Source organism: Rhinolophus sinicus, chromosome 13, assembly GCF_057876585.1.
Source record: "Rhinolophus sinicus isolate RSI-liver-muscle chromosome 13, RSI-T2T, whole genome shotgun sequence".
NCBI lineage: Eukaryota > Metazoa > Chordata > Mammalia > Chiroptera > Rhinolophidae > Rhinolophus > Rhinolophus sinicus.
Genome location: NC_142513.1, coordinates 11,689,306 through 11,711,649, shown reverse-complemented (window position 1 = coordinate 11,711,649; position 22,344 = coordinate 11,689,306). Strand labels below are relative to the sequence as shown.

General features: G+C 55.2%; 1 protein-coding gene across 2 annotated transcripts; it reads right to left on the bottom strand.

Annotated features, from left to right (window-relative positions):
* Window positions 1–8,394: 8,394 nt before the first annotated feature.
* On the bottom strand, window positions 8,395–21,765 carry SLC35H1 (solute carrier family 35 member H1). Of its 2 annotated transcripts, XM_074317835.2 has the most exons (11): window positions 21,639–21,765; window positions 16,477–16,546; window positions 16,176–16,346; window positions 15,454–15,604; window positions 14,507–14,570; window positions 13,710–13,782; window positions 13,010–13,178; window positions 12,844–12,927; window positions 10,534–10,709; window positions 9,299–9,428; window positions 8,395–8,961 (listed from the first exon to the last, which is right to left on the bottom strand). In XM_074317835.2, exons 3-11 carry the CDS (start codon window positions 16,293–16,295, stop codon window positions 8,840–8,842), a joined length of 1,089 nt encoding a protein of 362 aa, XP_074173936.1. In that variant the 5' UTR covers window positions 16,296–16,346; window positions 16,477–16,546; window positions 21,639–21,765; the 3' UTR covers window positions 8,395–8,839. The 2 variants fall into 2 exon arrangements, with proteins under 2 accessions (XP_074173936.1, XP_074173937.1); XM_074317836.2 differs by lacking the exon at window positions 14,507–14,570 and having other exon boundaries at window positions 16,176–16,546; window positions 21,639–21,761.
* Window positions 21,766–22,344: the final 579 nt, after the last annotated feature.

The following is a 22,344-nucleotide window of genomic DNA, read 5'->3' as shown; positions in this document are numbered from 1 at the left end:
CCTATCCATCCACTCACCTATCCACCCATCCACCCGCCATCCATCCACCCACCTGTCCATCCATCCATCCATCCATCCATCCATCCATCCATCCATCCATCCTGTTTGTGCATCCATCTGACAAAATTTTTATCAAGTATCTACTATGTGCTGGGCCCTATGCTAGACACAAAAGCTAGAGATGTGAATAATGTATTTCCTTTGATACCCATTCGCTTCTATATGAGTGGAATGTCTCTGAAAGGGTACATCAGAAGTTGGAAACCATGACCGACCCCACAGAGGGAGAGTGGGTACCCAGAGTCCAGGTACTTATTCCTTTTAAACTCTTTGACTTTCGTATCATGTGTATGTATTCACTAAACATTTTTTAATTAAAAGTATATGTACATCTTATCTGGATTTTCAGAATTTGCCTTGCTTCTGAGAGGACCTGAGGCAGTTTACAAGAATACACAGAGATGAATAGATGAGGCCTGTTGTCAGGGAGTTGGCAGTCTCCTGGGGAAAAGAGATGAGTATACAATTCCAAGACAGTGTTGCACAAGGGGCAGAGGGAGAGGGGACGCCCCTTGGCGAGGTTTTGAGTGATGCTGGCGGCTGCATTCAGCCACGGCCCCCAAGCAACGACCTGGGACAGCCACCTTCATCTCACTCCTGGCTGGGCTTGGAACCAAGACGCCCACTTCTAGATGATACGACCGAGACCTTCCTCTCCCCCACAAGTTCAGGCACTTCTGTGACCTGACCCCTAATCACCGAGCCACACTTATATCCATATACCCAAGGCAGGGATGGCTGGAAAAGCAGCCCAGGGCTGGCGCAGCTCGGATCCTCCTTGCCAGTAGTTGGTGTTGTGTTTATTCCGCATGAGCCCTGCTGGGCCTGGGGGTGAGTGCAGAGTACAGGAAGGAACTTGTCTGTGGTGCCCTGATGTCCAGCATGGCCATGACCTCTTCCGCAGCCTTGGGCTAGGAAGTGGGGCTGAGGGCTGAGGGAAGGCAGGAGCAGGATTGCATGGCTGGCCGGGCCGGGGAGTGGGGGTATGGGGGTGGGGTGGGGGACCAGCCTGGCTGCTTGGAGAATTCGGTCTTTTCAGAATAGCCCTTTGAAATCGAGCAAGAATAACTTTAAACAATAAGATGCTTCTCTCTCCCCCTCAGCTGTTGCCCAGGCAACGCCAGAGTGCTCAACAACTGTTTAGTTTTTTAAGAAACCAAATCTGCCTTCCTTTGGTCAGTTACCACCAGGAAGATGAAGAGGGCCCCTCGCGGCCCATTGTGTGGGAACCTGGGTCAGCTGCCTGAAGCAGTGACATTTAAATCTGACGCTACATGTTATATATGAACCCGGAGCCACACTTCTCAGCAACTCGTGCTCCCTCACGGAGGGGAGGCTCCATTCTTCCGCCCCAGACTCCTGGCCCCTGTGCGGCTTTGGCAGTCTGAGGGGTGGGGTGGGGGGGTCAGAGCAAAGAGGCTGACCTCTGCCTGCAAAGCAGCTGGTGGCTAGCTTGGGTGTCTCCGAAGGCGAAGGCGATTTGTCCCCAACCCTCATCGCGTCCCCGGAGCAGTGTTCAAGGCCCCTCCCCCCAGGGGCTCCCTGAAAATCCCTACCTTTGAGGGGCCTTGCCCAGAAACACCTGCCGCTCCTGCAGTGCACGTTTCCCTGCTTGCGGGGCACACTGATGCCCATTACCTCTGCGGGGCCCAGCAGCCCAGCGAGGGAGGATTTTGTTATCCCCAGGTGATACATACAAAGAAACCAGGTGCAGAGAGCGCTAAGACAGTAACTAGTAGATGGTAAGCACTTCAAACAGAAATTCTACAGCAGGCAAGGAGGTAGGTTTTACCACGAGCCCATTTTGCTAGAAGTGGAAGCAGAGGCTCCAAGGTCATGTGACAGCTGATGGGTATGGCAGGATTTTGACCCTGGCCAGCCGGACTGGAGAGCCTGCATTCCTTGTGTCTCATCTCAGACTGCCTGGGGGAGGCTCTGTGACCTGGGGACAGAGGGCAGATCTTCCCTGGCTCCTGGGACTTGGTTTGTATGCTCTTCTGGAGGAGCGATCAACTTTCCATGGGAGGAAAGTGACGCGCTGTGGCCACGTGAAGTTCTGGGTTATGTGACCTTAGGCAAAGGAATGTATTTAAAACCTCACTTTGCTTATCTGTAAAATGGCAGCACGATTGTGAAGATCATAGTAACAGCTGCTACTTAGGATGTGCTAGGCAGTGCTCCAAGTCCTTTCTGTGTATTACTTCCTTTAATCATCGCAGTAACTCCACACACAGGTCTTACTATTACCTCCATTTCCAGAGGAGGAAATGGAGACCCGGGGAGTGGAGCGGCTGGTCCAAAGTCACACAGCTGAAAATGCGAGCGAATGAACATGAACCACAGGGACAGGTCCTGGCACATGGTAGGTTCAAAGCAGGTGCTGGCACTCGTGTCCCAAGAAAATAAACAGAGGAAAACAAAACATGGGAGCAAGTTAAATTTAGAAAAGCCAAACCAGGTTAGAACAAGCCCTTTTTCCAGCTCAGCTGCAAAACCAGAATGGGAAATTGGCTTCAGCCCCAACAAAACCGGAGAAGGGGAAGTTGTGACACTTGTGAAATGAGCAAGGCCAGAAAGGTCTTAGCTGGGGAGGGAGGCACACAGCTTGTCACGGGGGTGCCTTACCTCTGCTCCTGTCCCCCGGACTGAGTGAGGGAGCCCCACACCTGAGACAGGTGGCCTTGCCCTCTATGGCAATCTCAGGAGGCCGTGCTGAGTCCCCAAGAGTGACAGGGAACACCAACTACAGGAATTAACATCTCCTAGCTGCCGCTTCCGCCCCTCCCCTCCGGCCCTTTCTTTCCCCGGACACTGGGAAGTTCATCCTCCACTTCCCAGCCCCACCCTGTCCCCTCGCATCGCCCCCCCCATCTTGTTTAGCACCACTAAATGGCAAGCCCAGGGGTGCAGCGAGGGGAGGGGCTGGGGTAATGAACTCCCATTGGCTTCCTTCACGAGATCACTGCCTTAATTTACGAGGGCTGAGTGAGTTTCATTTCCCCAGTGCGCCTTGAGTAATTAACTATTAATAAAAGCATTACTGAGTTAACCACGGGGGCATGTTTAATTCATGGGGCAGCTGGGCATCAGGACGGAGGCTCTGGTTCAGTCGGGAGTTCCTCCCAGAGCAAATATTGCCAGCAGGATGCCGCCCTGCCACCCCTCGGACCCCTGCAGTGGGCCATTCTTTCGCTCCCAACCAGAGGGACCTAATCCCAGGGGGGTGTCCAGACTGCTGGCATCCCAATCAGAGGGCCAAACAATGAGTGGGAAGAACAGGGCAATGGGAGGCATGAGCCCCTGGGGAGGGGTCTTGCTGCTCTCGGAGGAGTGAAGGGAGTGACCTTGGGCAAGTCCCCTAGCCTCGGGAGCCTGTTTCTCTTCTGGAAAGAAGGCCGGCTAATAATGCCACCAGCCTCCCAGGGTGGGCTGCAGGAGTAAAGGAGGATGGGAGAGGACGTGGAGACTGACCTGATGCTCTTCACTTGAGTGGTATTATCTTTAGGACCTCCCGATCCCCTTACCCAGAGACACGCGCAATTGTTGGGTGGGAGGCGTGCAGATACCTGCTTGTTCAAGAACAACCTGGGGGGAACAATTCCTATCAGGAAATCTCCTGGGGACCTGGGAGCTTTTCAAAGGAGAGGACCCCCTCACCCTGCTCTTACCCAGGTACACCTATGCCAGCCAGGGTAAACTAACTCCTACAGTGCCCAAACACACCATCCTCCTGCTCGCTCATGCCTCTGTGCCTTTTCGTCTGCTCCCCCCACCCCCACCACACCTGGTATGCATTTACCCTTAGGTCTGCTTGGCAACTCTTATTCAGTCTTTAAGACTCAGTTCAAAAGGGTCAGCTCCTCCCGGAAATCTTTGCTCTCCTCCTGCCCCAGGCAGACGTGGTTGCTCCTTTTTCTGTGCTTCCTGTACATTCTTCTATTATGGCATCCATCCATCTATCCATTCCTATTTATCGAGCACCTATAGTGTGCTACTCTGATGATATTGAAGTTGGACCACTCTGGCTTTTCCTAGACCAGTGGTTCTTAATTTTGGGGGGCCAAGGACACCCTCTCCCAGAAAAACGCACATATACACATACACCCGGGTGTGGTGGGTGCTGTGATGAGCGGCTCAGATCCCCCTTTGGAAACTGAAGCCTGATTCCCCAGCTGTTGGGAGCGGAGTTGGAAGACAGCCCTCAGCTAGCTGTCAGCCTTCTTTGGAGATTCTCTTGATGAGAAGAAACCTGCCTCACCCAAAGTCACACCCCCTTGCAGGGGTAGGCCCACACTTCCACTTCCAATGACAGAACAGGGAGGAAGGACAAAGGCCTCAACCTCTCGCCCCACCTTGGGACAAGTCTGAAGGGTTACCTGAGCTCCAGCGCTCCCTCTGAGGTACAGAGAACTTCAGTGGGACTCAACGTCCCCCTCTGCCAAAACCTGTGTCTTTCTCCTCCCTTCCACATGTTTCTCCCAAGCCCACTTTCTAAACGATGTCCCACACTCTGATCTCCATCTTGGAGTCGACTTCCCAAGGAACCGACTGGATTAAAAGTCCCGCAGGAGGTCCCTGACCATAGCCATGGTGTCTCTATGACGTCTCCATCTCCAGCAGCGCTCACTGGGCAGGGCACACGTAGATGCTCCAGAAACATTTATTAAACATATTTGAATGCATTTTCTCCCGGTTCTCTGTTCTGTCCCTCTGTTGTCCTAGCAGGAGAGTTCTCATCAGACCCCCACCAGCGGGAGGCCAGCAGGACCAAGGTTGGGGGTCTGTTTCTGGGAAATGTACTCGTTGCAAGTGAAAATGCAGATAACCATGGGAACAGAAGTCAAGCAAATTGGTTATTACGAAGCAGAGGCAAAGGAGCCTGGCTGATGCCAGGGCCGTGTGGTCAGGGTGAAGGCCCCAGGGAATGAAGGGGGTTGCAGGCTGGCAGGAGTGGGTGGTGGTGGTGGGGAACTGCTCTCTCTTGCAGGGCAAATCATTTAGAAGGTAGGCTGGCCCCCAGGCCTTGGAAAATCCCTTTAGGTGCCACTGTTGGAAATTCCTTCACAGAACAAATATCTATTAAGTGCCTCTGCTGTGCCAGGCACTAAAGCAAGGACGGTGACCTTGAAAGGCCAGGACTCCAATGCTTGCTCCTCCTCTCACTTGCTTTGTCACCAGGGCGTCATGTCACACCGTTTTTGCTGCCACTTACTAAGTGGCTCTTACTATGTGCCCAGCACGGTGCTACTGGTTTATATACACTGTTATTTCATCTTCACAGTAGCTTCGTTAGGAGATATGTGCTGATTCCTGCTTTATAGACAAGGGAACAGGCTCAGAGGGGATTGGTAACATGCACCGGACACGCAGCTAATCACAGGGCCCAGATGCAAATCCGAATCCAAATCTGCTGCAGTCCCGGCAGTGAGCTCTCAGCCGCGATCACGTTTAACCTCTACAAGCCATTTCCACAGCTATGAAGAAGGTACAAGCAATTCCTACTGCACTGGGCTTTAGGGATTAAATAACCTACGTGAGAAGCCTCGAGGGTGCCCAGTGAATGGTCGATTCTGTTCTCCCCCCGCTTCCCTGGTCCCCGGCCTCAACACTTGCCTGGGCTGGAGGGCCCCATTGGCCACCTCTCCAAGGACAAATGTCTCACCCCAAGCTCAGCACGATGTCTGCAGCCATAGTGATTGAATGCTGTCGAGCCAAATGGATGATCCGAGTCCCCACCCTCAGGCCTCTGGTCTGCTAGTTGGGGACCCAACTCAGTCCAACATTAGTCCATGATGCAGAAGCCTGTGGCAAGTACCACGAAGACAATTCTCCTGATTCCACGTAACTCTACTCTCAGGCCACTGGGATTTTCCAGTTTTTCTCAGCAGAATGGAGCAGAAACAGATGGAGGTGAACAGGTGGTCCCCCGAGCCCTCATGGCAGAGAAGGGCACCAGGATGAAGAGGAAGGCTTTCCAGGTCCTGCCTGCCGTCGCAGGTCTCTCCAACAGGCAAACTCCAGGTCGTTCTCATCCCCACCACGACCTCAACTGCAGACATCCTCATATATTGGGGGCAATAACCTTACTTCCATCGCAGGCTCCCGGGAGAGGCGGTGGGCATGTAAGCACTTAAAACTCGAACCTGCAGGTCAGCCCTCCTTCCCTCCTCCCTCTGCAGAAGCCCTGGAGCTGTAGGCTGCGTGGGGACAGACACCACAGCCTTGGAGAGACAAGTCACATCCTTAGCTTCCCGAAACCTGTGCAAGCACCGAGTTGCCATGGCAACGCTGCAGCCCTGAGATGCAATGGCTGCAGACAGCATGGGTGCTTCTAGGGCTCAAAGCTGAGGGTGGACAGTCTGGCCTGGGAGGCCAGGCGATTGGGCGGGCAGGGAGGAGGGAGGGAGGGAGCGCTCCTCTAGGATCCACTGGTAATTGCTGCTAAGTGAGGGGCTGTCATTGAACCCAACATGTGGGCGGCAAGGGCCCCCGTTCTATACCCTGTAATTACCACACGAGACAGCAGCTTTTGCTCCCTGTGTGAGGAGAGGGGGACGATGGGGGAGCCGATGGAAGCTCTCATCCACCTGAGCCCGCCGGGCTCTGGCAGGCTCTCCGCTGCCCAGGCATCCTGCGTCCCAAGCATCCTAATGGGCAGAGGGGACTAGGCCCTGGCCCCTCCTTTTCTGGCTCTCTCGTCATTTAGTGTGGACAACGAGCTTCCCCTAATCCTGGCCTCTGAGTTTGCAAAGTCCCAGGGAGGCAGCGGGAAGGCACCCCCAGTAGAGCCCTGGGTGTTACACCTCCATTTCTGGAAGAAGTCTGAGCTGTGAAGCTGAACTGGAGGCAGATCTCGGTTCTAATTCCTCCTGAGCCCGGGGGCTCTGAGGACCCCAGGCTAGCCACTAGCCCCCCACCTCAGTTTCCCTAGCTGTAAGAACTGGGGGTGGGACTGAACAATTCTTAAGGATTCTTCTATGGCAGGGGTTGGCAAACTACAGCCAACAAGCTGAATCCTATTTCTATAAATGAGGTTTCACTGGCACAAAGCCATGCCCTTTGGTTTCTGTATCTAAGTCTATGGCAGCCTTCCTGCTACAATGGCAGACTTGAGTGGCTGCAACAGACCATATGGCCCCCAAACGGAAAATCCTTACTGTGTGACCCTTTACAGAAAGTTTGCCGACCCGTTCCTAAAGTACCGTGTTTCCGTGAAAATAAGACCGGGTCTTATATTAATTTTGCTCCAAAAGACGCATTAGGGCGTATTTTCAGGGGATCTTATTTTTTCATGTACAACAATCTACATTTATTCAAATACAGTCATGTCATCTTCTGGAATATCGTCATAACGTACTAAATGAGTCCATCTGGCTGACGATCTTAACTGGGGCTTATTTTCGGGGAAACACGGTATTCACGTTCTCCTAGGCTTAAGAGTGACCTGATTAGAACAATCTGTAACAAGCTCCGTCATGATCGCCACCCACAGACGTTCACTGTCCTCTTCCAAGAACCCCTGACTGGATTTGGAAAGCAATGGCAGGTCAGGTCTTCCCGGAGTCCCCGAGTGGTGCAATGGCGCCACCTGCTGCGCGTGCCTGCAAGCACGTGTCTGGAAAGACATGGCCCTACAGGGTGCAGCCCCCTCCCTGACTCAGGGGACCAGCTCACAGGAGCAGGCCAGGCTCAGAACCCTAGCACATCACAGCTGGGATCTCGCCCTTCCTTCCCCATTTTACAAAAACTGCAGTCTAGAGGGGAGGAGTGCCTGGTCCAAAGTAGGGGAGCGCAAGGCGCAGGTACAAGAGGCCCATAAAGCCGTCCATGGACGTTCCCTGGCCATACTCATGGCACACAGACCTGGCCGTGAATCCTGGCTCAGCCACTCATTTAGGGTCTAAGTTCCATGGCTGGTAAAAGGATTTTCAGAGTAAACACATGTAACAGTTACTCTATTATCAATATTGACTCACTCTTCAGAACAACTCTGAGATATTATCCCCATTTCACAGATTAAAAAGCTGTGGTACAGAGAGGATATGTAATTTGCTTAAGGTCACACAGCTAGTGAGAGTCAGGATTCAAGCCCAGGCTGCGAGAAAGCACTCAAGTCCCCAGGATATGGTACTTAGTACATATTAATTTTTTTCCTGCCTGCAGGTGTGGTGGGGCCCCGAGAGGGCCCTGTGGCTCAAACAGGAGCACTAGACGTGGAAGGGCTGGAGTTATGAGCAGTCATCTGAAGCAGGCGCCAGGCAGGGAAAGGAGGGGCCAGGCCTGCACTGCCCCTCCCAGCCCCCACACCTCCAGGCAACACGTGGTGGCCAGCAGGAGTGTCAACCTTTTATTTCCAAACTATAAACAGACCTGCTGAGAAAAAAGCCTGTCCAGGTGATCAGGCCCCGGCCTCTCCATGTCCCCTTCCCAACTGCTCCGCAGACCACACCCAGTCCCCTTACAAGCCTGCTAAGCCTCTGAAATCACCATCTTGGCAGCCAGAACCTGGCAAGCACGTGAAATCAGCCCTCCCTTCTCCCACTGGGACTGCAGCACAGCTCAGGTCCCGCTCCGGCCGTGGGAGGCTGGCCTGCTGCTCACCCTGTCTGACCGACTCCCTGACCCAGCCCCAACACGGGTCACTGCTATCCCAGGCCCAGCCTGGATGCTCCTGGCCCCCTGCTCCCAGCTGCGGGGAGGAGCCAGCCGGGGCCCTGAGCTGCCATCCAGGGTGAGGCTGGGCGCGGCCTGCTTGCAAGCTGCTCCTGGCTGGTCGCTGCTACCCCTGGGCCAGGAAGTACTCCTCTGCATCGGTGTCGCCTTCCTCCGGCTGGCGGCTCCGCAGCAGCAGCTCCAGGTCAGGGTTGGAGCCCAGCTCCTTCAAGGGTTTCGGGCCATCACCTGGGGACAGAGACCAGATCTCATCAGGGCTTCCAGGTAGACCGCTGTGAGTGTGCTGAGTCGCCCAGGCCCCCCACCAAGTCCTTGCAGACGACCCCCATGTCTTCTCAGACGCGTGGCGGCAGTGGGACCACCAGGCATCCTTCAGGAATTAGAGGCACAGCCAATGCAGAGATGGCTGAACTGTGCAGACAGCCACCAGGCTGCACCTGCTTTGGGGAAGTTGAGGGCCACCTGCTTCCTCCTGGTAGGGCTGGGTTGAGGGGAAATGAGAGGGGCTGAGTGACACGGGGAGGCTAGCCTCAGAACACTGGCTTCTGAAAGGGGCTCCGGTCACCTCTGGAGTGCAGGGCCTTGAGGGCGACATGCAGGGATATTCCCGAGAGGCAGAGGGCGAAGCCCAGCCAGTTCAGGAGGCTGATCTGATCGCCCAGCAGATGAGCTGCCAACAGCAAAGTGCAGACTTCCTGTGGGCAGAGAAGCGGAAGGGGAAGTGATGAGCAGGAGGTGGCCCTGCAAACGGGAGCCCCTCCTGGGCATACCCGCAGGAAAGAGCCAGCCCCGCCCAAACTCCCAGGCTGGGCAGGGGGCCTGTCCTGCAAGGCAAAGAGGAAGCTTCCACAGGCTCAGAGGACCAGGCCTGCCTGTAAGGCGTTGCTCCTTTGGTGTTCCTGAGGTGCAAAAGAGGTGCTTTTCACAGAATGGTCAGGATTAGAAGAGGCACACCAAATCCAGCCGTGTCCATGGGAATAAAGGAGAGAGAAGGCACCTACTGATGGGGAGCTCTCAGCTGCCCGGGGAGAATGCAGCCTCACACTGGGCTCTACAGGACACTCACTGGTCTTGGGGTTCTTTGTACACGGTGGCTACAAATGACACGGTGAGACCATTCATTCTGAGATCCACAGCTTATGCCTCCTCATTGGGTTGTCCAGAGAACCCCTGGGGAGCCTACATTTCTGCTTTCTGGCAACACTGCTCCAGTATCAGTGTCCACCTTGTCAAAGAACAAAATCTATACACAGCCCCAGTACAGGTGGAATGACAGATGGTGGAGAAGGGGAGGGAGGAGTGGTGAGAGGAAGGGCAAGAGTGCGGCCAGGCAGCAGTAAACGCAGGATGGGGAAAAACAGGGCACTCATGCTGTAACTATCCTTGGTCGTGACCATGGCAGACATTGCCAATCAATCACAGAACTCTTTACTGAGGAGTCTGGATGGGGTTTCTCAACCCAGGGCTTCAGGCCACTCCCCAGTGACCAGAGTTGGCATTCCTGGTAAAACGAAAATGCGTCCTAAGGCCTAGTGGAGTCAGACCTGGCTTTGCATCCCAGCTCGGCCACCTAGCTGTGTTTTCTGGGGTGGGAGCAGCTAACTCTTCATGTCTGAAGACCACCCCCAACTCACAGGGCTGCAGTGAGGGTGGGAGGGGATACACATGAGAACGTGGCATTTAGCACCCTGAGGGACTTCCATCTCCTCTGTCGGCCCTGGGGTGCAGGAGCTGCTGTTGGGAAACACCTTCAGGGGGCTCCCCTCTAAGACAGGACTGGGGTCACCTCTGAGTCTGTACCTTAAAAATGCCGGCAATGGAGAGAGTGAGGCTGGAGGTTCTGGAGACCAGGAGGAATTCGGAGAAGCCCAAACCAAAGGCAAGAATCCCACCAAGGAAGAGGGTCCCGAGCACCCGCAGGAGTAGCCCTGTGTCCTGGAAACGGAAGATTTTCTCAGATGTGGACAAATGGAGACCTGAAAACAATGGGGGAGAAAGGGGCGGCCACGTCCTGGGTGTGCCTGCCCGGTGGCCTCAGCCTCCCAACAGCCAGGTGACACTTGCCACTGTTGCAGTGCATATTTTCTGAGCCCCTGTTGATGGAGGCCCTGAGGAAAAGAATGGCCTGAGGCTTGGGGAAGCCGGGGAAGCAGGGATGGCTGCCAGAGAGCCCCGGGCAGTACAAGCCCGAGATCCTCATAGGGAGTAATAGAGAGGGAGGGGGGGATCCAGGGCCCCTGGCTGATGTAGAGGGGATGGCACCGCAGAGAAAATCCATGAGAGCACCCTGCTCTTTCACATGGGATGGTGACCTCATGTGGCCTTTGCAGCTGTGGTAACGTGTGGGCCAGAGAGGTGGGGCAGCCCAGCTGAGGGCTGTCAACACCCTGGTCCACTGGGGGATGTCCCTTATTCTCAATTTCGGGTGGGCCACCTATAAACAGGGACAATACTCCGTCCTTACTAACCTTCACCATTTCAATCCAGGTCTTGGTCTCACATAGCTGTGTGACTTGCTGAGACATGGCCCCTTTCTGGACTATGGTTTTCCCACTAATAGCATAGAAGGGCTGGGACTAGACCAGCACTCCTCAAACAGATGGCATAATTTGACGAACAGTTCTTAAAAAGCAAACACTGCATATAAATATGCGACAAATGCCACGGTCCCTTGTTTCAGAGACACCCACACAAGCATCCATGCACCAAACTTCATTTCAACTTTTGCTGCAGAGGGTTCTTGGTCCTCTAACGCTGTCCATCTGAGAGGATGATTCTGTGGGTCCCTCCTTGCAGGAAAGACCCCTTGGGATATTAGCAAGGTGTAAAGTGACCCCTGAAGTAGCCACAAAGGACACAATTATGGGAGCAGGAGGCTGACTGACGACTTTGAGACTTTTGGAGGGAAGCACCAAAGAAATGCAGAGTGACAGTCCCCCCTGAGGCAAACAGCCTCGTGATCTAGGACATCTTGTCTGGTGCTGGGCTCAGCAAGACTGCAGAGGCGTCGGCAAATTGAAGGGGAAACAAATTCGGGGAAAGCAACGTAAGTAATGAACGCGCTTGGGGGATTAATTTACCAGAAAAGATTAAAGGGGCTAAATCCATACAGCTTTGCTGAGTGACGACTACCAGGGGCTTTTGGACGAGGGTTTGCAGAGATGGGGAATGGTGTAAAGACCCAGGAAGGGAGGGTGAGCGCGGCGTTTGGTACAGGAGGCAATAATGAAGGGATGGGGAGAGATTTTAAAGAGGAAACAAATGAGGCTGCAGAACAGAAGTTTCCTGGACAACAGGGCTGCAGAATAATTTTCTCAGAGGTTCGAGACGCTTCACTGCTTGAAACGTAAACAGATGTGGGACAGAATTTTCTGTAATGGTCCTGAGGACAGAAGGGACTCTGGGAGGAAGGATAAACAGACAGGGGACAGAGACTAATCCCAAAACATTGGGGGAAGGAGCGGGCACTGCGCCTCCCGGCCTCTCCTCTTCCCTGGGGGATGACAGTGGAGGGGAATGGCTCAGCTGCCCATGCTCCCGCCTGCCGCTGGCCCCCGCTCCCCCACCCCCTCCAGAAACGCACACACTCCACAAGTCTGAACCTACTGCTCCCACTTCCTGGGCTGCCCGCCCCCGTCAGCCCTTTTAAGGCCCATTCTCCCTCCCAAATCCAATGTCTGGGAAGGCTTTCTGACTTGCCTTTCCACCCTATTATCCTGAGACAATCCATGACCCTCTGCCTCCCGAGGAAGAATGCAGCAGAATGGTTAAGAGGAGCGACTGGAAAGCCAGCTTCTGGATCCAAATCCTGGCTCGTTTATGAGCCACGGGACCTGGGGCAAGGTTATCGTTACTTCTCTCTGCCTCAGTTTCTTTCACTGGCAAGATGGGGATATTAACAGTACTGTCCCATAAGGTTTGGGAGAATATTAAAGTTAATATATTGAAAATGATTAGAACTGCCCTGGCAAACCTTCGGGGCTGTCCACATTCACTGTAATTATCTCTGCTGTGTTTTATATCCACGTTCTATGTAGGATTTATCATGTTGGATTCTAGCCACTTGGTTTAAGTGTCTGTCCAGTCCCCGGAGTGGACGACCCAACGTACCTTCAAATATGGCAAAGAGAGGGAAGAGCCCCAGAAACATGAGTGGCTGCAGGTGGAACATGGTGTCAATGGGGTTCTGGAGCCCTGCAGAACGGGGACACAGGTGAGCTGGCCGCTCGGGCCCGCCCTGCCTCCACCCGGCCTGGCGCCCGGGCCCCTGTCTCACCAAGTTCCGCCTTCTGCAGAAGCATCTGGGTGAGGGTCCAGCGAATGCCACCGATGAACGAGGCCCCCAGCACCAAGGCAAAGCCCTCCATGTTGAACTGGGTGGACTTATAGGTGAACATGAAGAGGCCCCCGGCGATGAGGAGGACCACCAGGACCAGAGCTGCACGCTATGAGGATGGGGCGCAGTGGTAACTAACTCGGGGGCGCAAGGTCGGCACACCTCCAGCTTGGGGGTCAGCAGCCATCTTGGCTGCTCCTTCTATCCCCACCACCCTGGGGTCCTGGCCAGCTCTTTCCCATCGACGTACGCAGAGCTGACATTCAGCTGGCAAATACCCAACGTCAGCTGACCTAAAACACACAAGTGCTTTCCTTGGCTGTCGCAGGCGCCCACGGGGCCTCACCCCTCCCAGGGACCCACACAGGGCACTGCGTCACACAGCGGGGAGCCTCCAGGACCCTGCCTGACCTGGACCCCCGTCCTCACTCCCTTCCTCCTTGGTCATGACCCTGCCACACCAGTTTCTAAATATTCTCAGTGGTGCCCAGTCCTAGGTCCTTCCTCAGGGATGGGAGTTTCTGCCACCTGGGCTGGGCTTATCTCTTCTGTCACACAGGACAAGCTACTGCTCAGATCCCCCTTTTTATTTTTAGCATCTGCGGGGGTAAGAGGGACAAAAGGGAAGCTAGGGCCTCACCAGCTCCTCCAGCTTGAAGATCAGAGAGAAGATCAAGATGAAGAGGACGGCGGAGGATTTGGTCATTGTGTACCTGCAAGGGAAAGTTACCACGCTGCACAGGTGGAGCCGGGGCTCCCACCGCCATCAGGAAAGGAGCCCACAGAACCATCGGTGGGCTGGAAAAGGGGGGGCAGCTTCCTGACTTCCCTGAGGGCAACAGGCTCTGCTCGGGGCAGCAGGCTCTGCTCGGGGCAGCAGGGCAATCTGGGTACAAAAGATCAAAAGAACGTGGCCTGAGTCATCTGGGCTGACAGGTGACCTTTAATCAGATAAAATCTGACTCAGAAGCCTCTGCTGAGCAGCAGGGAGAAGACTGCAGGCCTGGCCCTGAGCTCGGAGGCCTACCCTTCCCTGCCGCTCCGTGGAGACCAGGATGAGGAAGGCAGGCTGAGGAGGAGGAGAAGAGAGGACAGGACTGTGCTCTCTGAAGCACAAAATCAGAGATAAGAATGTTATGCCTCCCTCTGTGCAGCTGCACTGCCGCGACTGTCACCTGTCCCCATTCTATTTGAGCCCCTGGCTTCCCCAGGCCACCTGGCAGGCAGGCACAGCTGCCCTCTGCATCCGGCTTCAGGAAGCGGGTAGCAAGTTTCTGGAGCGCTGCTGGGTGTCAGGGAGGGGCTGAGGGAGGAGGGCTGGTCCTAGAGAGTGGTGGAGTGGCTGGCCCATAGGCCGGCGGGCAGAAGACAGCCAGCTGGACAGACAGACGGACAGCGTGAGCTTGAAGGGCGGTGGGGGGTGCGGCGGGTACTCACAGTGAGACGGTGATGTAAAGGAAACTCCAGTTGGACAAGCCCACGTCCAGCGCCGTGGCTAATGCTGCGGAGACAAGGGCCACCCACCGGACACGCAGCCAGGGCCGGCCGGTGTGGGGCACTGGAGGTTACCACCCTTCCGCGAGGCACCTGAGTGGCCCTGCTTTGCCCTACTTACCCTGGCTTTCTCTGGGGCCCTGGACCTGCCGTTCCACCCTTTCTACTCCTGGCTAAAACAAGGAGGAGAGGTCTGCTCCCGCATTCAGGCTGCGGTCCCTTCTGACTGGCTGGGGCTCGCGTCGTCCGCGGGTTGAATATTTTGAATACCCCCTGATGAGGGGTAGTAATCAGACCCTACCGCTTTTACTGAAAACTCCTCAGCGTAGTCATGGAGGAGCCCCTGTCCCTCCTGGATCTGACCCCTGTCACCCAGTGGTGTCTTGTTTCTCAGCACCCGAGACACTTTCCGTTCTCTTGCAGGCCTGTGTGTGTGCTCTCCGGGCACGGACTGCCCTCCGCTCCCAGGACCCACCACCCCACTCACCCTCCAGGTATCAGGCCTTGCTCTGGGGAGCCCTCCCAGCTCCACGCCCAGCCTGGCCTTTGTTGGTTCCCTTGTGCTCAGCATGGCGAGGGCAGGGACCATGTGCCCTGCTCACCACCATCTCCAGGCCTTGGTACAAGGCTCAGTGTAGGGTTCAAGGGTGAGGGAACTGCAAGGCCATTGCCACCCGGGGCCTTTTCTGGGTGTGCATGGGGGAGTGGGAAGATGAGGCGTATGTAAGAGGCAGAAGTGGGGGTGGGGAGAGCAGACAGAGGCCTCAGGAAGCATGGTGGGGACAGGGAAAGGAAGGCTTAAGTTTCAAGCCAGCGAGGAAGGCGTCCTTCTGTTCCCAAGCCAGCCTCCTCTTGCTGGGGCCCTCCGCCCCCCAGGCACAGGCACACACCTGTTGGAGCTACTCTGCGGAGGTAGTCTGTCCAGCTGAGCACCACGCGGGCCCTGTGGCTGGAGCATTGCACCAGCGCCCTGGACAGGGCGGAGAACAGGAAGATCACGGCCAGGTGCAGCATCGTCATGAAGAGGGGGAAGTGGAAACTCTGCACGGAGCCCAAAGCACAGATGGCGCAGGCGCAGTGTAGACAGTCAGCCTGGCCCTGGTCCCTCTTCCCTCCTGCCCCTACCTGCTGGCAGTGCTGCTCTGCAGTGTATGAGGGGCTTTCACCCACATTACAATCACTTGGCAGAGACTCAGTCCCCATTTTGGAGGTCACCCAGAGAGCAGGTGGCATGGCAGGCGGAACCTTAGCACGGTGCTATCTCTCCCCGTCAGCAGCAGGGTAGCCAGCTACCTGCGCCAGCCCCTCCTCACAGCCCACGCCCAGGTACCGGCCAGTGGGGGCCAGGAGGGCTGTGCGATTATCAGATACTGAACTACCTCTCTGGGGGGGGGGGGGCAACAGCTGCTGCCTCAAGACTCCCAGGTCGCCCCAGCTCATCCCTGATTCCCCCTTGATGCAGACATTTCAGGGGAAGCCCTGGCATGTAGGGCCCTGTCCCGTCACTAGTGTGACTGGCCTCCAGTTTGATGAGTTCAAGCCGGTGCCTTCCTGTTGTTAAATATGAGGGACACTGCGTCCCCAGCCCCCCCACACCGAGGCCCCGCATTACCTTTGTCAGCCATTTGTTGTAGAAGGTGATGCCAATGGAGAAGCAGTAATAGAGCAGGACCAGCCCCAGAGTCAGCACCACCTTCCACACAAAGGCCACATCGAGGGCCCACCTCCCCATCCGTGGAAGTGGCACTTCCCTCGCTGGGGTCACGGTGGGCACGCGCCTCTCCTGAAGACAGGCCACAGAAGAGCCGGCTGAGCTGGGCCACGACTTTCAACAAGAACGCGGCCCGGTGAGAGGAGTTCTCTTCACCTCCATGATTCAGGATGGTCTACGGAGCCCTAGGCAGAGTCCTCACCTAAGGGGCTGATGGCCCGAGCCGACCGTCTCCATGGTTAACCGGATGCAGGGCTCACAGGTCCCCAGGCCTGAGGTTAGAAGGATGGAAAGGCAGCTCCGGTGGCTTGCGCAGAGTGAGGGCCCCCTGACTCCCTCCACCCCACCCCTGTCCCACGGGGAGCAGGTCAGAGCAGACCGCACAGCAGGAAGGCACTCACACAGCGCCCAGCACGTCCACTCGCATTGCCTCAAGCTGTTTTCCATGAGTTGCCACCAAAGTGACCTTTTACAAACGTAAATCTGATCATGTCAGACCACTGCTTAAAGCCCTTCTGTGGCTTCCAGTGCTCTTGTGATAAAGATCAAAACTCCTCCTGGGGCTGAGAAGGCCTGAGCGGCCCCTGCGGGCCTCTCTGCTCAGCCCCGGACTCTCCGTGGCCCAGTCCCACTGGCCCTTTCAGTCCCCACACACCAGGCCCCTTCCTGCCGCCTGAAGGAACCGAACACTCTCCCTCCCTCCGTTCTGTGCTCAGCAGATCCTACTTTTCTTCAGCTCAAATATTGCCTCCTCAGGGGCCACCCGCCTCCCTGACGGGTCCCGAGATACAGGCTGCTCTCGCAGCTCCCCTACTCTCTTCACTGAATGTGTGTAGGGTGTGATGATTCGGGTGATGGCGAGTCCCCTCGAAGGCTGAGCTCCGCCAACACAGGGACCACGGTGTCCACGTCAGCCTGGCATCACACCTGGCACACTGCAAGTTCTCCACATGGTCTGGCGACTCAATGCAAGAGGGCGGGCACGTGGTCTTCAGGGGCCAACTCTGGTCTTTAATCTGGTCACTAACCTGGTGTTAAAAATGGACCAGGAAACCAACACCTACCTTGACCAAGCCTCTAACAACCCCCTTCACTGACACGGCGCCTGCCTTAGGGTCTTGCCAAACTAAACCACTGCCTGTCTCCCTACAAGCCAGCCAACCCCAGTGAGTGCCGGGAGCATGCCAGGCCCTGGGGAGATCGGGTGGACCCTGGGTCCAGCGTTATCCCACCTGCTGCTTCATCTCTGTGCCCCTCTTCCCCCCTCCTCCTTTGAGATGTTCCCACTTTGCAGTAACGCCACCTCCTTCTTGAAGCCTTCCTAGAATCACCTGATCAGACAGAGCCCGAGTTCCGCCACCCCAGTCCTTTCTGAGGAGTGTTGACACTGGCTCTGTACTCTGGAACCTGGGTTATCATTTCCCCTCCCCCAAGGCAAATTGGGAGCTGGCACAAGGCCCATGTCCCAAGGACACCCTAGGGTTGTAGTTCTCTTCAGGGCACTTTGGAAACCTGTGGCGGTGTTTTAGGGGACACTCCTAGCTTGTCATGAGTGGGGCGCTGAGGGGGTCAGTCCACAAAACTAAGAGCTGTTCTGCATCCTGCGTAATTTTGACATTCCTGTAGGTGAAAGAAAGATCTGCTGATAATGACCTGAAGCTAGAACCCAACTGTTTTACAGGTAACAGCAGTTTTTCCAGGGTTCTGCTCGGTACTAAGATTTCCAAGAATACATTTGCCATGTACACTGAGGGGACAGGGGAGACTGAACTGTTTTTGATAAAAGGGTCCCATGAGCTCCCAGTTTGGAAAAACCGCATCACGGCTCGCGTGGGTTTCGAGCTGCCATACCACCAGGCTGTAGCTGTGGGCACTGAGGCCAACGCAACCCAGAGGTTCCACGGAGCGGGGTCAGCACTGACTGTTTCACGGTGGCTTCTAACGTCTTGGTGCCCAAGAACTAACCTATTGAGGAATTTTACTTTATTATCAATTCCTTTCCTTTTCTTTCTCTTTTATATTATGGTTAGGGCATTGCCAATTACAAAAAATATGTGGGGAGGGTGTTGGTAGGTGAGGGTAAAGGGGATCAAATGTATGGTGATGGAAGGAGAACTGACTCTGGGTGGTGTACACACAATGTAATATATAGACTATGTATTACAGAATTGTACACCTGAAACCTATGTAACTTTACTAACCACGGTCGTCCCAATAAACTTTAATTAAAAAATGTGTAGGCAGTTTTTATGAACCCCAAGTTTCATTTTAAAGTGACAAGGGGGGGTTGTGAGCAAAATATTGTCATTAAAAAGAGCGTGCTGCGTCTACCCGGTTGAGGACCTCGGAGCTATGTGACCTGATGTGGGCCCATTCCTTAAACCGCCTTCTGTAAGCCTGCGTCGCCCCAATGGTCATCCCTCGGACCTGCCGTCAACCCCGGAACCTAATGCCTACCCGTCCTCTTCGCTTGGGTGTGTGTTATCAGGCATCTCACACACAGCCTGTCCAGAACGGGCTCCTGTTGCCCAGGAGTCGTGCCCCTCCGTCCAAACCTGCCACCCCAGCCACTGGCACCACCGTTTACCTACGCGCTCAGACCAGAAAACTTGTTCTCATCTGTGATTCCTTTTTTCCCTTCAGCCCATAGTCAATCAACAAATACCGTCAGCTCTATCTTCAGAGAATATCCCAAGAAGAGAAGGTCACATCCACCCCTACCAGCCAAGCCAGTAGCCCTCCCCTCCACGATGCAGGCATTAGTCCCCCAGCTGGTTTTCCCAGCTTCTCCCTGCACCTCCCCGTCAGACTCCTGCTAACACAGCGAGGGAGTGGGGTCTCCCGGATCTCAAGGTCCATATACTCTTTCCTCTAGATCAGGGCTTCTCAACCTTGGCATTGATATTTGGGGCCAGGTAATATTTGTGGGGAGAAGGCCTGTCCTGAGCACTGTAGGTCTGTCTCTACCCACTAGATGCCTGTACCATCCCTTCTCCCTCATCCCAAGTGATGACAAACAAGACCGTCTCCAGACATTGCCAAACATCACCTGGGGGCAAAACTGTTCCCTGCTGAAAAGACTGCTCATGTCACACAGGTGAGCACAGGGCCTGCTGGCACTAAAAGCTTTCTTCTAGCACTCTCTCCCCATGGCTCCTATCCACGGCTTCCAAGCCAGGGCAGTCTGCACCCTTCTGTGAGTCAACTTCTTGTACCTTCTGCTTTTGCTGCTGTTCCTGCTCCCACACTGCAATGCCCTCTCTCCACTGTTCAAATCCTGCCTGTCCTTCAAAGAGCCAGTCCAGGTTCCCGCCTGTAGGAAGATCCCATGACGATCCCAGCCCACAGAGAGCGCCGTCTCCACATTCACAACACTCGTTATTATGGTCAGGAAGGTCACCTAACCACAACACAAAATCAGACTTCGGCTAGAAATCATCCAGCCACTTATTCAACGTGCATTGATTACGCACTCCTGTAACCCTAGCACTGGGGACATGTAAGAGACATAGAGACATGTAAATGATAAGGTCCCCACCCTTATATTGTCTTATCATAAAACCAGGCTTAAAGGAGCAAGTGCCCTTTTTCAAATCTCACTTGCCTGAGGAATTGCATATTCTGCCTTACTGCCCCGGGGGGGGGGGGGCAGCCTCACTGGGGGCAGCAGCCACATCAGCGTAGAGCTGCTGCACCCCAGTAGCACCCGGCTCCCCTTAACCTCCCCAGCTGCACCATGGGCAGTGCAGCTTAGTGCTTCAAATGTGCGCTCAGAGTGACGAAGCTCTGGGATCCAATCCTGGCTCCTCTACTTGCTACTTCATGACCCGAAGTTATCTGACTTCTGGACCTCAGTTTCCCCAACTGTAAAGGAGGATAAAATCGTGTGCCTCCTGGGAGGGGAGTCAAGGGCATCAGGTACTGCACTTCATGCTGGCTCATGGTAGGGGCTTACTCCCCTCCCCGTCCCCTTATAAGGAAACTTCCCAGCCAGTCCCCACTGCTCCACTAGTCACCACACCCTCCTCCTCACTGGTCATTCAAGGGCCAAGTCTCTCTTCTCATCTGCATCCTACACATCCCACCGCTTCCTCTTCCTGGGAAAACCTCGTGGATGCCACACCACACTCTCAGGGTTTTTTTTCTGCTTTTCTGGACTCCTTGGTCTCTGATGATGGCTCGTCAACCCAACCTGTAAAAACTGGGTGCCTGAGGGTTGGACCCTGGCTTCTCTTATCTAAATTCTCACCTTGTGTAATCTCATCCCATTCCATCCACATGCCAATGATTTCTATTAGGTTGGTGCAAAAGTAATTGCAGTTTTTGCACTTATTTTTAACCTTTTAAACCGCAATTACTTTTGTACCAACCTAATCAATTCCGTACATTAGCCCGAACCTTTTCTGTGAGCTCTAGACTAGTACATCTAACTGTCTGTAGCTCCACCCTAGACACCTAACACATGAGGTGTCCCAAATAAATTCCCTGACTCATGCCCCCAACCTATTCCAAAGTCATTAGTAAATGCCAGCATAGTACACCTGGTTACTTAAGCCTAACCCCCCCAAATCAATGACGAGGTCATCTTTGACCACTTTCCCTGTCAAATCCTGTCCTATCAGTTCCAACTGCAATATACTTGTTGACCCAACTACTCTCTTCACTTCTACTCCACCATCCGTCTTATCTTTCGCCTCCTGACTGCAAGGCTCCTAACTGGTGTGCCTGCCGCTTCTCCCCTGCAGCCTGAAGTCCACAAGGCAGCTGGAGAGATGACTTCAGCACAGACAGCCGGCCATCAGCCACAGGGCTGATCCCAACTCCCGGGAAGGTCCAAGAGGAAGGCCTCCCACGATGGCCTCTGCCCACGTCTGCAGCCTCATTCTCCCCCCGCTCCCTCCGCACCCGTCACGCTGGCCCCTGGCGGTTTGTCAAACACATCAAGCCTGTGTCCTTCTTTGCACTTGCTGTCCCCTCTGCCTAGCACCCTCTCCCACAGATCTTTGCTGGGCCCCCTCCTCATCCTCATGGCACCGCCCACCACCTGACGTTTCCTCGTTTCCCCCCGAGTTTACAGCCCGCCCCCAACTCCCACCCCGCCGCCTCGCCGCGGGCAGAGCCGTCTCGGCGTGATTCCCCCCGGGGTCCAAGCCCAGCTTGTTGCCCGGCATCAGGGAAGGCCGCGCGGCAGGCTGCTGAGGGGGGCGCGGGGAGGCCCGGGTCCCCTCCACAGCGGGAACACGGAGGCCCAGGCGCGCTCCACGCAGAGGGGCGCAGAGTCCGGCTGGAGCCCGGCGCCCCCGCTCAGCGCCCGCTCTCCCCGCCCCCGGGAGCGCGCAGGAAGCCCGCGGCGCGCACACTCACCCCAGCAGCGGCGGCTCCGGGCGGGGATCCTCTCGCCGGAAATGCGAGGACCGGCGCTGCGCTGCCGGGAGTATTTCCGCCAGCAGCCGCTGGGAGTGGGGTGGGCGGGGCCGGCGGCGCGGAGGGCGTGGGTGGGGCCTCGCGGCACTGCCCGCCCAGAAGCCACGTGCACTCCGCGGGGAGCCCTTCGAGTCCAGCGCTGGGCGCCCTTGTGGATGTTTGTACATCAGGGCCTCGCTCTGGAGCCCCGGTGCTTACTGCACAGCCCTACGCACCGTGGGCACCCAGAAAAATAGTCACCATTAACTTCTAATGAACAAATTGTTTACCTTATTCCAGTCCAGTGCTGGGCAACCATGGAAAGAGTTACAAATAGAAGTCTCACACCATTTTCTTCTGGTTGCTCAAGCCAGCTGGGGAGTGCTAAATCAGAGCATTTCATTTTAGGACTTAGGAGATCCATGGGAGGTAATAAATAATACACATTTGTGAAACATTTTCTCTGTGCCTGAAACTTTGGAAGAATGATCTCAGTTTCAATAGGTCGAGTAGGGAGAGAGAGTCCCAGACAGGAAATAAGGAGGGGAGGAAAATGGAGCCTGGCTTGGAGCCCAGTTATTTACAAGGAGAGTACCAAAAACTATGGTTGGAAAAGTAGCCAAGGGGCAGGCTGCAGTGGTCCCAAAAATACCAGCTAGGGAGTTTA

What these genes read in the sequence shown, in the direction of transcription:
- SLC35H1 (XM_074317835.2), bottom strand. Translation starts at nt 16,295, where the DNA reads ATGGGGAGGTGGGCCCTCGATGTGGCCTTTGTGTGGAAGGTGGTGCTG. An exon ending in ACAACAAATGGCTGACAAAG is followed by an intron (nt 15,605 to 16,175) that starts GTAATGCGGGGC and finishes GGCTCCGTGCAG; the next exon opens with AGTTTCCACTTCCCCCTCTT. An exon ending in TCTCTTTGCCATATTTGAAG is followed by an intron (nt 10,710 to 12,843) that starts GTACGTTGGGTC and finishes CATTGTTTTCAG; the next exon opens with GTCTCCATTTGTCCACATCT.